The 17966-nt window shown below is 35.3% G+C and overlaps 1 protein-coding gene across 13 annotated transcripts in view; it reads right to left on the bottom strand.

The window, feature by feature from the left end:
• The window catches only part of MPDZ (multiple PDZ domain crumbs cell polarity complex component), a 182876-nt gene that overhangs the window by 132231 nt on the left and 32679 nt on the right, over positions 1–17966 (bottom strand). For 2 of the 13 annotated variants that reach the window (XM_073228514.1, XM_073228515.1), the window contains one exon: positions 16862–16949. The exons of the other annotated variants lie outside the window; for them this stretch is intronic. In XM_073228514.1, coding sequence (XP_073084615.1) covers positions 16862–16876 — 15 coding nt within the window. In that variant the 5' untranslated portion in view covers positions 16877–16949. The remainder of the gene's footprint in view (positions 1–16861; positions 16950–17966) is intronic. 13 annotated transcript variants of the gene reach the window in all.

Genomic DNA, 17966 nt, shown 5'->3' with positions numbered 1-17966 from the left:
GAAAACAAAAAGGCTCACAAACACACGGAGGCTTAACAACATGCTTCTAAATAATCAATGGATCAATCAACAAATCAAAATAGAGATCAAGGAATATGTAGAAACAAATGACAACAAACAACACAAAGCCCCAACTTCTGTGGGACACAGCAAAAGCAGTCTTAAGAGGAAAGTATATAGCGATGCAGGCACACTTGATGAAGGAAAAACATTCCAAATGAATAGTCTAACATCATAATTATCGAAACTGGAAAAAGAAGAACAAATGAGGCCTAGACTCAGCAGTAGAAGGGACATAATAAAGATCACAGAATAAAACAAACAAAATTGAGAAGAATAAAACAATAGCAAAAATTAATGAAACCAAGAGCTGGTTCTTTGAGAAAATAAACAAAATAGATAAGCCTCTAGCCAAACTTATTAAGAGAAAAAGAGAATCAACACAAATCAACATAATCAGAAATGAGAATGGAAAAATCACGACAGACCCCACAGAAATACAAAGAATTATTAAAGACTACTATGAAAACCTATATGCCAACAACCTGGAAAACCTAGAAGAAATGGACAACTTCCTAAAAATACAACCTCCCAAGACTGACCAAGGAAGAAACACAAAAGTTAAACAAACCAATTACGAGCAAAGAAATTGAAACGGTAATCAAAAAACTACCCAAGAACAAAACCCCGGGGCCGGACGGATTTACCTCGGAATTTTATCAGATACACAGAGAAGACATAATACCCATTCTCCTTAAAGTGTTCCAAAAAATAGAAGAGGAGGGAATACTCCCAAACTCATTCTATGAAGCCAACATCACCCTAATACCAAAACCAGGAAAAGACCCCACCAAACAAGAAAATTACGGACCAATATCCCTGATGAATGTAGATGCAAAAATACTCAATAAAATATTAGCAAACAGAATTCAACAGTATATCAAAAGGATCATACACCATGACCAAGTGGGATTCATCCCAGGGATGCAAGGATGGTACAACATTTGAAAATCCATCAACATCATCCACCACATCAACAAAAAGAAAGACAAAAACCACATGATCATCTTCATAGATGCTGAAAAAGCATTAGACAAAATTCAACATCCATTCATGATGAAAACTCTCAGCAAAATGGGAATAGAGGGCAAGTACCTCAACATAATAAAGGCCATATATGATAAACCCACAGCCAGCATTATACTGAACAGTGAGAAGCTGAAAGCATTACCTCTAAGATCGGGAACGAGACAGGGATGCCCACTCTCCCCACTGTTATTTAACATAGTATTGGAGGTCCTAGCCAGAGCAATCAGACAAAACAACGAAATACAAGGAATCCAGTTTGTGAAAGAAGAAGTTAAACTGTCACTATTTGCTGATGAAATGATACTGTACATAAAAAACTCTAAAGACTCCACTGCAAAACTACTAGAACTGATATCGGAATACAGCAAAGTTGCAGGATACAAAATTACCACACAGAAATCTGTAGCCTTCCGATATACTAACAATGAACCAATAGAAAGAGAAATCAGGAAAACAATTCCATTCACAATTGAATCAAAAAGAATAAAATACCTAGGAATAAACCTAACCAAAGAAGTTAAAGACTTATACTCTGAAAACTACAAGTCACTCTTAAGAGAAATTAAAGGGGACACTAGCAAATGGAAACTCATCCCATGCTCATGGCTAGGAAGAATTAATATCATCAAAATGGCCATCCTGCCCAAAGCAATATACAGATTTGATGCAATTCCTATCAAATTACCAGCAACATTCTTCAATGAATTGGAACAAATAATTCAAAAATTCAAATGGAAACACCAAAGACCCCGAATAGCCAAAGCAAACCTGAAAAAGAATAATAAAGTACGGGGGATCTCACTCCCCAACTTCAAGCTCTACTACAAAGCCATAGTAATCAAGACAATTTGGTACTGGCACAAGAACAGAGCCATAGACCAGTGGAACAGATTAGAGACTCCAGAAATTAACCCAAACATATATGGTCAATAAATATTTGATAAAGGAGCCATGGACATACAATGGCAAAATGACAGTCTCTTCAACACATGGTGCTGGCAAAACTGGACAGCTACATGTAGGAGAATGAAACTGGACCATTGTCTAACCTCATATACAAAGGTAAACTCAAAATGGATCAAAGACCTGAATGTAAGTCATGAAACCATTAAACTCTTGGAAAAAAACATAAGCAAAAACCTCTTAGACATAAACATGAGTGACCTCTTCTTGAACACATCTCCCCGGGCAAGGAAAACAACAGCAAAAATGAGCAAGTGGGACTACATTAAGCTGAAAAGCTTCTGTACAGCGAAAGACACCATCAATAGAACAAAAAGGAACCCTACAGTATGGGACAAAATATTTGAAAATGACAGATCCGATAAAGGCTTGACGTCCAGAATATATAAAGAGCTCACACGCCTCAACAAACAAAAAACAAATAACCCAATTAAAAAATGGGCAGAGGAACTGAACAGACAGTTCTCTAAAAAAGAAATACAGATAGCCAACAGACACATGAAAAGATGCTCCACATCACTAATTATCAGAGAAATGCAAATTAAAACTACAATGAGGTATCACCTCACACCAGTGAGGATGGCTGCCATCCAAAAGACAAACAACAACAAATGTTGGCGAGGCTGTGGAGAAAGGGGAACCCTCCTACACTGCTGGTGGGAATGTAAATTAGTCCAACCATTGTGGAAAGCAGTATGGAGGTTCATCAAAATGCTCAAAACAGACCTACCATTTGACCCAGGAATTCCACTCCTAGGAATTCACCCTAAGAACGCAGCAATCAAGTTTGAGAAAGACAGATGCACCCCTATGTTTATCGCAGCACTATTTACAATAGCCAAAACTTGGAAGCAACCTAAATGTCCATCGGTAGATGAATGGATAAAGAAGATGTGGTACATATACACAATGGAATACTACTCAGCCATAAGAAGAGGGAAAATCCTACCATTTGCAGCAATACGGATGGAGCTGGAGAGTATTATGCTTAGTGAAATAAGCCAAGCGGAGAAAGAGAAATACCAAATGATTTCACTCATCTGAGGAGTATAAGAACAAAGGAAAAACTGAAGGAACAAAACAGCAGCGGAGTTACAGAATCCAAAAATGGACTAACAGGTACCAAAGGGAAAGGAACTGGGGAGGATGGGTGGGCACGGAGGGATAAGGCGGGGAAGAAGAAAGGGCGTATTAAGATTAGCATGCATGTGGGGGAGGGAGAAAGGGGAGGGAGGGCTGTACAACACAGAGAAGACAAGTAGTGATTCTACATTTTGCTATGCTGATAGACAGTGACTGTAATGTGGTTTTTAGGGGGGACTTGGTATAGGGGAGAGCATAGTAAACATAGTATTCTTCATGTAAGCATAAAGATTTAAAAAAAAAGGAAAAAAAAGAAAGAAAGAAAGAAAAGGGGGATGACTCCTTGATAGGATAAAACTATTGGTAAATCAAAGATTAATACATGCTTTAAATATCCTTAATTTTGATCACTTAAAGGGTGTCAGATGATCAGCTATGGAGGTACTCTTTTGTGATAATATTCCTTTCTCTTAATAAAAAAAAAAAGCAGTTCCTGTGTGCTGACCTCCAATGAGTTCTACACAGTGGTATAGAGGGCATGTCAAAGTGTGGGCAAAGGGTCTGTTTGTTGTTGTTAAGATCAAGGCCTAGCTTGGCTACCCAGAAAATGAACTAAGATACGATATGAGGAGGAGTTTCCGGCATCAGCACTCTCTGTAGGACTCGTTCCGGGGGATGATCATCAAAAAGCCTCCACAGGGATCCGGGCGATGCTGTGGTTGGAGCTGCGTCCATCCCACCATTTCCTGGACTTGCCACTGGAATGAGGAGGGAGATGTCTAGGCTGGCATGTGCATACAGTGAGACAACGAATTTGAGTGGATCTGTACTGTTGGAACTCAACCAGGAGTTGGGAGGGGTGCAAGTTGTAGCACTCCAAAATCTCATGACTATAGACTATCTATGGTTAAAAGAACATATGGGATGTGAACAGATCCCAGAAATGGGCTGCTTTAATTTGTCTGATTTCTCTCAGACTGTTCAAGTACAGTTGGACAATATCCATCATATCATAGACTAATTTTCACAAATGCCTAGGGTGCCTAAATGGTTTTCTTGGCTTCACTGGAGATGGCTGGTAATTATAGAATTGCTTTGTTTATGTCACCGTATTCCTATTATGTTAATATGTGTGCGCAAGTTAGTTAGTAGTTTAAAACCTATACATACTTAAGGTACTCTACAAGAAGATATGTCAAAGAAATAATCAATCCTCCCATGTTTCCTTCCATATGCTACCTCTATAGATTTTCTTCTTCCTTCCTAATTACAACCCTTAAATAGAATTCGTGCCTCATATCGAATTTACCGAGTATCATAATTCCTCCAGGTGGTAAAGATACCTCGAGACCAGTGCTGGGCATAGAAGCCACAGGGCATAAATCTGCAAAGAAGTAAAAAGCTAACCTTTTCAAACAATATGGCTTCTCTCTCACTTACCAACTTTACATCTCCCTGTATGGCCCCGGAAGATGACTGGTTAGCCAGAGACGGGTAAAGATTCCTCAAGGGAGGAACAACCTAAGACAGGCACACTTGCAGGGGGGCCATCAGGTGAGAAATTGGGGAACAACAGTGGTGAAGCTTAGAACCTCACCCCCACTGTTTTGAGAGAAATCTTCTGCATCCGTGGATGTTTTAAGGCCCTTGTGTAGCTTGCATTAACACATAGTCTACAGGCACACACCTGATCATCTACAATTGCTCTCTTACAACACTAAAATATGTTTTCTACCTTTATCTTGAATCTACCTACCACTTCAGCAGTTTATTAAAAATAAAAATAATAATAATAATAAAGGGAGAAATGTGGGATCCACATATAAATCAAGTATAAAAATCAAATGAATATTCATATTTGAGCTGATTGTTTATAGTTCATAATGCGTGGTCAGAACCAAAAGTTTCTGTGATGACTGCCCTTGTACTGTTTACCATGTAAGAATTATTCACTATGTAAGAACTCGTTCACCATGTAAGAACTTGTTTGTTATGCTTCAGAAGATTGGAGACTGACGAGAACTAGGCTTGAGATGGATTAATGATTGTGCATTGAGCATTGACCCCCCTATACAGAATTTTATTTGTTGTTAACAACCATTTGATCAATAAACATGAGAGATGCCCTCTCAAAAAATAAAAAAGAAAGTCGTTAAATTCTTTGTGAAAGGGCAGGATACCTGTTCAGTATATAGAAATACAGGACAAGCCCTCTTGTCAGATTCAGTCAGAGCCAAAAATTGGTTCAGTTACTCTAGAAGGTCTGATAAAGCAGATGTTGTAATAAAGGACAAATCCATAACCTTAATACTTTATTTTAACTTAAAATATATGTATTATTTCATTCACAAATATCTTAAAATATGGTAGGACCCTAGTTTCTTTCTTGGAGAAACCATACTTATTTAATATGGCATGATTTTCAAATTTAGTCTCTTTAAGGGAAAGCAAAAATTTGGATATTTTGGAAACAATTTCATTAAATAAACCTTCTGGATTTTAATGAGGTATTTCCACAGTGTTTTACAATTTGGACAAATAAAACCAATTCACCACCAGCTGTTTTATCAATTCATCTACGTAGCCCCTCAAAAGAATTTAAGGAAGTTTTCAAAGAAAAAAAATCTTTTACAATACACATTTATATTACATAATAAATTCCTGCAATTACAAAAGCAATGATGACTGGCTAAAATTGCTCTAAAAATGACTCCTGATAAATGTGCATTTACCTAGCAAGAACTGCAGAAGCATACACAAGAAAGTATCTGAATAAAGAAGTGTTTAGTGCTCTGGGCATCAGTAGATACCCTTTATAGGAGAAATGGATATATACCCTTTACAGGTTTCAGTATCCTTTCACCTAGCAAGTTATTTATTCAAAGGTGAGTTAAGAGAGCTGCTTTTTCTACAATAGTATCCCAAGAAAACAGAAATTCTCTTTAGTTCTATATACAATTAATGTCACCCTTTGGAAATAGCTTATCAACGTTAATTCTTCCACACGAGATCAATTAGAAAATTTGTATAAAGATCTGTTTAAAAAAATAGATATAAAAAGGAAACCAAAATATTAATAATTTTGTATCTATTAATGAAATTGAATCCATTACTAAAAGTCTTCCCACAAAGTTTTTAAAAAATAAAGTCTAGATGATTCAACTGGTAAATTTTTCCAAATATTAAAAAAAATTAAAACTGATTTTACAAATTCAATGACAAGACAGATGTAAATATTCTCAACTTTTTCCTTGAATCTGGCATAACCTTGACACCAAAACCTAAAAGGATATTACTAGACAGAAAAGCCATACACCAATAATTCCTAAACGTAAAACACAAATACAAAACGAGAATGTTAACACACTGAATTCAAAGATATTTAAAGAAGACAATGATTATGACCAAGTAGGGTACTCCAGAAATGCAAGGTTGAATTAACATTTGAAAACTGTTTAGGTCTAATTTACCAAATTAACAGAATGAAAAGTTGAAAAACATAGGATTAGCTCAATAGATGGCAAAAAAAAAAAAGCCATAAAATGCATACTTAATAGGGAAATAATGAAAGCTTTATTTTGATCCTAAGATTGAGAATAAGACTATGATATCCACCATCACAACTTCTACCGGACTCAAGGTTTCAGGTGTAAAATTAGGCATGAAAAAGAAATAAAAGGTATAAAGACCAGAGGTGAAGAAATAAACCCTGAATTACTTGGAGACTATATAATTGTGTACATTGAAAAACCCAAGTGAAGCTACAGATTAACTATTAGTTTTATAAGTGAATTTAGTAAAATTGGTAGATATGGCCCACATAAAAAAAAAGTCAACTATATTTCCTTCCAAAAACCAACTAGAAACTAAAATCAAATTTAAAAGATTCCATTTAAAATATGACACAAATTTTGAAAAAACTGGAATACAACACACAATTCAGAAACAGAACCACACATACACGACCACTTGATTTACAATAACAGTTCCAATATAAGGGAGAAAAGGATGGACTCTTCAATAAATGTCTCTGGGCTAAATGGATAATCAAACAGAAAATCATCAATACACACATGAACATAAATACTGTACCTGACACAATAGCCAAAATTTAGAAGATAAAAGCTTCTGAGAGAAAATCTCTACATCCTTGTCATAGTCAATGATTTCTTAAGTAGACAAGAAAAGCAATACCCCTAGTGGAAAGTTTAAGAAATTGGACTTCATTAAAATAAAAAAATTTAAAAAAAACTTCTGATCATCAAAGACACAATTAAGGCAGTCAAAAGGCAAAAATACAAAGCAGAAAAAGACACTGTGATACAAATGTTCAACAAACAAGTTTATTCAGAACACATTTAAAAACTCATAAATCAGTACGAAAAAGACTGATGAACCAATGGGTGAAAGACTAACAGGAACTCCAAGATAAGGCTATCCAAATGACCAATAATATGAAAAGAATGTGACTAATTCAACATCATTAGTCATAAGGAAAATGCGTAATAAAACAATATGATATTACACCATGCCCCCCAGTGTGACTATAATATTTACAAAAAGTTGGGAAAAAAGTTAAAACTGGCAGTTAACAAGTGTAAGCAATGATGTGGAATGAGAATTTCCATACATTACAGTGAGAGGTTAGACCTAAAACTACTTTGTAAAAAAGTCTGGCAGAATCTACAAATGCTGAATATATACCTTAAGACCCAGAAATTTCACTCATAAGTAAATACCCAAGAAAAGTGCACACTTATGAACATCAAAAGACACATATTAGGATGTTCATAACAATTTAACTGATAATAGCCAAAAACTGGAAAAAACAAAACTACAATCAACAAAAGAAAGGGCAAATATATTCTAGTATACTCATACAATGAAAATTGGAAAAAGAATTGCAGCTACATTCAACACTTGAATGTATCTCATAGACCCAAATGAAGACAGAGAAGCCAGGCACAAAGCATAAATACTAAGACTACAATTATATAAAATTCAAATACTTCCCTATGGGATAAAATTGAAAACAACGTACAATCTGACTTATATGTGTAATCTAAAGAGGCCGAACTCATAGAAACAGAAAACAGATTGGTGATTGGCAGGGGCTTGGGAGTAGGATTAATGGGAGATGTCAAAGGGTGTAAACTTTCAGTTATAAGATGAGTAAGTTCTGGGGATGTAATATACAGTAGCCTTGTGACTACAGTTGCACAATTCTCTACTGCATACTTGAAAGCTGCTAAGACACTAATTTCAAAATGTTTCACCATATACATACACACAGAAGGTAATTATCCAAGGTAAGAGATGTGTTAACTAGCCTTATGATGATAATCATTTCACACGATATATGCATGTCAAATACCACACCAGACATCTTAAATTTACAAAGTGTCACATGTCAATTATACCTCAAGTTGGCTGGGAAAATACAGCAATTTGTTGGAAGTAGAAGCTTACAACTGATTGAGAGGACACAGAGTATTATGGAGAGCTGGTAACGTTTTATACCCTGATTTAGGTGAAGGCTTGTATAAATACATTCAATTTGTAAAAGATCCTTGAGCTACATAATTTTGCCCTTTACTATTGGTTATTTCTCAGTTTTTTTTTAAGTTTGCAAAATAAAAGATATAACTAGAACACAGAACCTGGGGCACTCCAATCAATGATATAAAAACACACTTCTCTTAAGGAAAGTAATTGGTAGGACAGCCTCCATGTTATGGAGCCAAACTTTCTCTGACAGAAACTCTGTATTTAAAGTTCACTTACTAGGCATTCACCCTAAATGAAGGAGAAGATTAGAAACTGGCTTCAGGAGATGAAATTTATCCTATCACTGTGAATGATGACCCTCCACAAGCCTGATATGAATTCAACTGGCTTCAATTCCCATTCTCAGAATGAATCCTTTAACAAGTGCTCAAGTCAAGATGAATCTTCAGCAAATATGTTTTAACCACCATGGAACACTCAGGTTTTTCTGCCTCAAAGATTGTGAATTTTTAAAACTTGTAATCTTCTAACTCCACACCAAAGTACAAGAAGAAAAAAATAATCATTATCTTACACTTTTACACTCAAGTATTGTGATCCACCCTGGTACAAGGCAGATATAATTGTGAGATTTCCCAGTTATAAACACTTTATCTTTTTTCAATAATAATATATATTCTGTAAAATTAATGTCATTTCAGATATACTCAAGAAGATCAACACCTTAACTATTTTGTTCCTGTAATTATGATCTACACACTATGGTTAAGCCTAACCAAACACAATATTTTCAAATATGTAGATTCACTTAAATATGCTACAAAACTAAAAAACTTACTTATGTTTCATCTATCCTTTCAGAGTTGTTAATTGAAAAGGAAGTTAATATTGTTAGCTCTATCTTAATGGCTAACATCAATCTTTCCAGAAGTACTAGCATAATTGTCTACAAAAATCAGTGCTTAGATCAAAACAAATTTCCTAAAGCATTTTTATGTAGATTATCAAAACCTGTTTTGTGGCCCTGTTATTTTGACTTAATCTGAGTGTGTAATATACAGCAACGGAATAAAAAGATCCAAACACTTATGTATATTTGACAGATGTTATACTCCTATCATTTAAAAGCTAAAATATATATTACCTTGAATTAAGCAAGAAAAATGACCACTGCCTTTACAACCCTAGTTTTGGCAAATTTTAAACAAATTTATAAACATATATTACTAGTTCAATTTCCCAATTTTTTGTTTGTTACTCCTTAACATAGTGAGAAATAAGAAATAAGACACTCTCTGGGGAATTTGCCATAACAGGTGCATCTCATAGAAATGCAGACTCTTTTTTTTAAATCTGCACCTTGTCTTTTCTTCTTGCAGCACAAGAAAAGCGGTTACTTTCTTATGAATTTACAAAAATGCTGTAAAACACTCTGGAACTGATCCCAAATATGAAATGCAAAGACGGATAGGATGCTGGAATACAACACCTAAAATGGTAGCAATCACAGGAAAAATTTTGATACATAATAGAATTGCATTTCAAGTTTGAAACCAAGGGAGGCCTCCTTTTCCATGAATCTTTCAGTGAAATACTGATTAGAGCACAACTCTGATGCATTATTGAACAGGCAAACCCTTGCACAGTAATTGATGGTGGCACTCTGATTTAATGATCCTTATTTTTAAAGCTAATTAAAGAAATTGAGTTGCATGTTCAAAGGGGATTAGCTTAATGTGATGAGACCTTTTTGGACATAAAGTAACTCATAGCTCCTGAACAAGATACAAAATACAGCAGCAAGTTATAAGTGGAAGAAAAACATTTTCAGACGGAACAAGCATATTTTACATTTTCAATGAGACTCTTCCTTTTGATCATCCAAATACTTATTGAGCACCTCAAATATCTAATACTTTGGGCTCTAGGTGATAGGAGACAAAATACTTTCTAGAATCACTAACATGTTAGATATTCCATAAAGTTATTCTTACTCCCCCAGCTTAGTTTATCCACCTGAGACAGAATATCTATGTTTTCATGGCTATAAATTCTTGAATAGCACAGTAGATAGTGGTCTAGAACCCACAGTATAATCTGTAGATATTCTTAAAGTAGCCATTGACTGTCATTGGCTGATAAATTTAAAAGAGGAAGATACTGGATTTAGAAATTAATTCCTTAACCCAAGAATGTTTAAGGAGTCATTCATTCTAGGTAATCAGAATATAATTTTCTGTACCTGCCTCAGTGTAGATACAAGTACAAAGCTTCAATGGCATTATTTCTCCTAAAATTCCCCAAGCTAAAAAGAATAAACTATCAACCAGGAAACTCAAGATGAAAGGCAAAAAAAAAAAAAAAAAGCGTAAAGAAGGAATGAAATACAGAACATGTAAGATTCTTGTCTTCTTCCCTTTTGATATTTAGGAAGACATATATGGATAATCAAATACCTACCCAAAGTAATGCCCATTGCTACACCCTATTAAATGACAAGATCAGGTACAAAATTGTAAACTTTGTACCTTTATATAAGGTTGTCAACTTAAGTGAACGGCCACATAGGTTATGCTATTTCATGTTTTAATTTTCTCTCAAAGCTTCATCTATGAAAATTTTATTCATTCCTGAAATTACATAATAAAAGATACTTATTAGACCCACAAGCTAAACTACACTAAAATGTTGGGTTCAAGCAGCATAATACAGAGTATTCCATGTGTATTTTATAAACTAATTTAAATAATCTTAGATGAAAAGATTCCAATTACCCTCCCTACCCCCCTTACCCCCAGTTTTCTAAAATATGTTTGAGTCCTTGGGTAAAGACTGCAAAGTGACTTGAACTTTAAGCAGTCACCATTTTGTTTTAAACTTCTTCTCATTATTGTTATAAAAGAAATTTTAAGTTAACCACTAAAAAATGTTAGGTTCCACAGTGAAGTGAAATATAAAAGGATTCTTTATCTCCTATGTTCTCACTGCAATTCAAATTAAAGTCCACTAGTTTCAAGAACAATGGTTTCTTTTTCATACTTGTTGGGTCCTTTTGACAGTATCTTTATTTTTTTTATTATTGTCATTGGGGAAGAGATGCCTTTGATAGGCTGCTAAAGACAAATTCTTTTCAGCTCCTCTCATCAAGAGCAATAAGAGCAATATTTTATTTCCCCTCCTTTGAATCACTTTGAAAAGTTCTTGATGAAGTAGTAAAAATCATTAATTTTATTCAAACTTGAATTTTATGTCATGTCTTTAATATTCTGTGTTTCAAAATAGGAAGTAAACATAAAGCACTTCTGCTCTATTAAAAAATATATAATTGTTTCTCAGAGGACAAGCACTATTATTTGAGTTGCAAGCTGAACTAGCTGCTTTTTTCATAAGCACCGTATTACTTGAAAACATGACAGGAAATCAAAAAATGAGTATACAGACTTGGGTATGTGGCAGACAATTTCTCAAAAATAAACAAAAGTAAGCCTGTCACTTCAAGGAAAACAACCAACAGTAATTGTTGCCAATAGTAAAATTTAAGCTTTCAAGTGAAAATCAAAATTTGGAAAACTTGTATCTGCCAATCTGAGTTCGACTTCTTTTCATAATTTAGATACTTTATTGATGAGATCAGAGTGATATTAGCAAGGTAATTTTTTGATATTACATAATGAAATGTGAAATTGAATTTTTCTACTTTTCAAAATTTCCAGATGACCACTGTAACGCACAATTATGTATGGGTAAAAAATATTCAAAGTATAAGATACATTTACTGTAATAGGGTATACCAAATATTCATTGATTTGGTTTCAGATTCAATATTGAATAACTTTTAAGAAATTACCAATAGTTCTGGTGTACTATCAAAGAAGGATATTCACAAAAAGGCTATACTACACATAGTATAGTACATAGCAAGACAGATTTCCTCCATACAGGTCAACTAATATTTATTGAGTGCTTGGTAAATACCAGGCTTATGCCTTGAGAGTTTTTAGGTCCATGTTTTCATTTTACAACTAAGGAGGAGGAAAAAGAGGTTCAGTGAAGATAAAAATATATGTGCATTCATTTTAAGAAACAGACTCTTGCTTAAGATCATCTACTAATAAGTATCAGTGCCAGGATACAAATCTGGGTTGTGTCTGTCTCCAAATCCTACTAGACGACACTGCCAGCATATGAAATCAGATAATCACAATGAAGGCCTCAAATCACTAGGAAATCCTTAAATTATGTTCATTACCCTGTTTACAAGGACAGTGAAATAAAAAACAACAGAGCTCTATGATTAAGACCTGGGCTCTGGAGTCAGCCAGCTGCATTCAAATACTAACTCCACCATTACCCTATCTGTAAAATAATATCAACAATATTATAAACTTTATAATGTTGTAACAATGAAATGAGGTATCTATCTCTGTCTAATCTACCTATCTATCAATGTTGGCATACAGTAAGAATTTAATACATGTTAACTGTTATGATGACTGGTGCATCTTTTCAACATGGTTACTAAGAGAAAATTTCACAGTTCTTTCAGTTATTTGGCTAACTTATTTACATTAAACACTAGTTCTCTGGCAAGGAAAGAATATTATTATGCATAACAGTTCTAAATATTCTGTAATAGTCACATATTCATCAATTAAACAATTATTTGTTGCATCTGAGTAAAGAATCTTGTTAGGTACAAAGTATTCAAAGATGAAAAAGGCATAGATTTTATCCCCAAAGTAGTAAATGGACTCCAAACAAACAGAAGAAACAATTAATTCTAAAACTCCTTTCTCTGCCTGTTAAGAACAAATGGCAAGTGGAGCGCAGCATATACACCACAGCTGAGGCATGTGTGTTGATGTATATTTGCAGAATGTCTTTTCTCTATTTAAATCTCAACACTTCTGTGCTTTCTTAGCAAAACTTCCAAGAGACAAAATTTAAAGAATGCAGCTTGACTAAAAATAAAATTCTTATCCAAACATGATAAAATTGTCTATGTGAAAGGGGTGAAGGTATCAAAATTAAATAAATCAATCTATTTTAAATGCCAGGACAAATAAAAATTTAGAAATTGAAAATTTGGACAAAACATGTTAGAATTTTTGCAGTGTCTCTATCAGTCTCATGATTCTAGAAGGTAAAACTGACTGACTCTTCAGTCTGTTTAGAGAAAAAAAGAGAAAGAAAACAAAACCTTACAGACAAGCATAAATACATGGAGACAGACACATGAAGACTGGGCTCCTTTGCCATATTGCCTCTCCACTATTTTTTCGTCATCTTTACCCAGTTCATTTACTTTAATCCAGAATAATTGTAAATAAAAGCTGAATCAAAGTTCTGGTTTATATTTAGAAGGCCCTCTGATTAAAATCTGTAAAAGTCAAGGGAAATGGCAAATCATAATAAATTTGAGTTTATAAAACGCTTAGTTTAAGCACATATCTCTTTAGAAATGCTAATAACTGTGTTTTCAACTTACTCGTCCCTCTGTGTTAGAGAACTAAGGGTTTAGAAACATTGTAGAAGTAAAAAAATCTTTGGCTTCAGAGTCAGACCCTTACATTCTCCTAAATCTACCAGTGAATAATTGGATAGTCCAGATTAAGTTACACAGCCTCTGTGAGCCCCAATTTCCTTACTGGACAACTGAGGATAAAACTCACCTCACAGGCTGATGGACTGGTTAAATGAGACAAAGTACATAGCACAGCAGGACTTCCTAAAGGTAACTCATTGTTGCTATAGTATCAAATGTAGATGAACTTTCATTGTTCTTAAATTATTGAGTTATAAACTCACTTAGGTTATACTCAGTACTTCTCACATTTTTTCCCTCTTTGCCAAAGACCACTTGACTTTGTCACAAAAACACCATACAATTAGCACAATTTGCTGTTTTAGACACACATGCATACCCAATAGCAAGATGGTGTTGCATTTTAATCCAGCACTGTTTAAAAAACTTGAACAGTGTCTTCTTGCCCAGGATAAAACAAGAATTATAGTCCCTTCAAAGGTTCTATATTTACAAACTTTTAGTTAAAGGAACAAACATTTAAAAGCTGTTATTGTACCAAAAATGAAGTATTTGAAATTCCTACAGTAAATAAACTTTATGGTAAATGTAAAAATGTAAGAACCCTTCCTTCTCTTTTAACTTTGCCCTATATAATGTACTGTGAAGTTTCAAGAAACATACTTTCCTGTTAGGTAACTGCAATGCTCTATCATACAGGTAAATCTATTTCAGGGGTAAGAAAAATATTTTTTCATTTTCACAAGCAAGATCCACTGGGAAGAAATCCATTCCATTTTTAGGCAATTCTGGTTAATAGGATCAAAGCATATTTTCTTTTTCTCTGTATTCCCTTCCTCCATGGACACCAAGTCATAATTTAACCTAGACATTCTTGGGAGACAGTAGTCATTTTGTCTTCACTGACAGCAAGCCCACAGATGAATCATCATCTTTTCAGCCTTGATTAGCAACTATATAAAAAGCGGTTATGTTTTTGTCATTTATATAAGTAATAAAATAAAGCTAAAGAAACACAGGCATTTCTGCTCTTTACCAGGAGTTGCACAAAATAGCATCTTTCTGATTACCAAAGTCAAAACTGAGCAACAAAATAACCAATTACTAAAATTCTCAGCTTTCCATCAATCTAAAAAATATATAAATACAAGAAATTATCAAAGCTGCTGATGCTACTACTTAAAAGCAACATACCTCAATGCTCTGGCCATGAACTTTATGTAGCAGTCTTACAAACATGTACCTACAGAGCAGTGACTCTTCAGGCATGCCCCAGGATGGTGACGTTCCATCTAACACCCACAGCTTACATCAGGTATTGGAAAGTGATCCTCTAAAATGCACACCGACTACCTCTTTTTCTAGGTTGTCTAAAATTTTATCGTGTTTTAAGAGAACACCAGGGAAAAAAACACACAGTATACACTTGCTCATACCCTTTGAAAGAAAAGCCACTAATTAGGATATAGTGTGTATTGTTAGATTCTTACAGTTGTTATCACTGTGTATTTTATTCTTAGAAAGATGAAAGAAGCATTCCTTTGAAGAACAGTTCATGTATTTTACACTTACAATTGAATGTCTTATCTGTCAAAATGTTACACCTTTTCATTTTCAGTGCTTTTTAATATACTTTTTTTGATATAGAGAAATAAAATAAATGACTGCTAAAATATTGTATATAATAGAATGGTCAGAAGATAAAGCTGACACAATAAAGTTTGATACAGAAAGGTGAACGTAAAAGAGCAAAGATACCAAAAAACCTTATCTTGATAAGCTCCTCACATTCTGGCTCCAACGTTCCCTCTCTTGCCAATAGCCCACACATGTTCATTGCTCTGGTGGTATAGGTCTGTACATGACTGTGTCAGGGTATCTCAACCTCAGCACTAAACATATTATAAACCCAATAATCCTTTGTTTTGAGGGCTGTGCAGTGTATTGAAAATATTTAGCAGTACCCCTTGACTCTATCCATTTACATGCCAGTAGTGTCCACCCTCCTACCAAGTTGTGACAATCAAAAACGTCTTCAGACATTGCCACATGTGTCTGGGGAGGGAGAATATAAAATTACCCCCAGCTGAGAACAAATGCTGCATACCCTTATATTTGTTCCCCCTACTTGAAATAATGGAAGCATGACTACAGAAAACTCCTTCCCATTTTTCCAGAACCATCTTACATGTTACCTCCAGGGTAGTTTTCTAGTAAGTTAGTAATTCCTTACTCTTACACACTCACCTTTTTGTTTTCCTATTTAATTGTGTTGTGTGTGTATATATATATATATATATACGTGTGTGTGTGTGTGTGTGTGTGTATTTATTCTATTTTCTCCTCTAGATATTGAGAACCTCCACCTTACATCTTACTTATTCTTTGTATTTTTATTGATTTTTATTAATAAATGATTATGGCCATATATACATGAGCCTTTTATAAGCATCCATAAGATGCTTATACCCCTCCCACTGTCAAGGAAAATTTGGTTGACTGAATGATGTCTCACAGTAAGCAATATAAAACCCTCCAGTTCTTTTTTTTTTCAATTTTTTTGCCTTCATTAATGGGAAATGGAAATTATATAATATACTCAATTTTAGTAACCCAAGATACTTCAAATATATAGTTCTCTGATATATTTATTTGGTCTTTGTTTAGATTTACCTTTGAATTATCCATTAGTCAATAAATATTGCCATCAGAAGTTGTTCCAAATTCTTTCAGGAATGTGCACAGGTAACACTTAGAAACACTGTGGGTAAAATTGAAACATTTTCAGAATTTCTCACCTGGCTTTGGTGCATCTGCATATCAACAGGCGTTCAGAGGTGTAAACAAGTAGGCTTAAGTGCATTTGCATCTTTCCTCAGGGGTGGAGAAGTTCATCTCCATATCAGTGGGTAAATACCTGGGCAACAGGGCTTATCTGTACCTGAGAGGTGAGGGGGAGGGCCGGGGTTGTTACTGCTTGCGCATGAGAGAGAGATGGGCCAGGACTGCAGTTTTGTAAGCAATAAACGGGTTTTAAACTTTATTTCTCCCTTTGACTGATTTTGGTTTTTAGAGGTATGGTGCCCTGGATTTCCTTTCCCTGGACTTACAATTGGCGCAGTCGGCAGGATTCCTATGAACCCGAAACCTGTCATAATGAGTATGACCTTTGGGAGGGCTGCCCCTAGAAATAATGGGGAGAAGCGGCGCTCACACCGAGGGACATGTGTCTACACTCGTGTAGTCGTGGAGGCGCCACCACCGCTGCTGGCCATGTCTACCTCAGTCCGTGGCCCAAGCCTAAGGCTACTGCTTCTGCCACTGCTGCTGCTCTTGCTGCCAGGCCGGAGCCTGACCACAACCATAGAAAGGAGCAGAGGTCCGGGTCACCTTGATAGAGAAGCAACTGGCTGCTGTGTACCACACCCTGCTAGCTACAGAGCCCATCGCCAGAACAGCTCCAACCAAGGTAATAACCTCCTATTGCATCGTGGGGTGGGTGCAAGACTGGACCCAGAGGCCATGGAATGGCATGGCACAGACACCTCAAAAGACAATGTAGACCCATCAATGTGGCTTGTCTTTCACCTTTGAAGAAGTCAGCCAAGCCCGGAAGGAGTGCCCTGAACACTGTGCAGATCAGCAAACCACCAAGAGGGGCCTAGAGAGTTTCTCTGCAGCCTATGGCCAGTCGCCAGTTACTGAGAGCGATCGAAGTACCCACTTTATTGGACATGTGTTGCAAGGATGGGTGCAGCAATTAGGAGTACAATGGACG

Source organism: Manis javanica, chromosome 2 (genome assembly GCF_040802235.1).
Source record: "Manis javanica isolate MJ-LG chromosome 2, MJ_LKY, whole genome shotgun sequence".
In the NCBI taxonomy this organism is placed as follows: domain Eukaryota; kingdom Metazoa; phylum Chordata; class Mammalia; order Pholidota; family Manidae; genus Manis; species Manis javanica.
The sequence above is the reverse complement of the archived record's forward strand: the minus strand, read 5'-3'. Positions and strand labels throughout refer to the sequence as shown.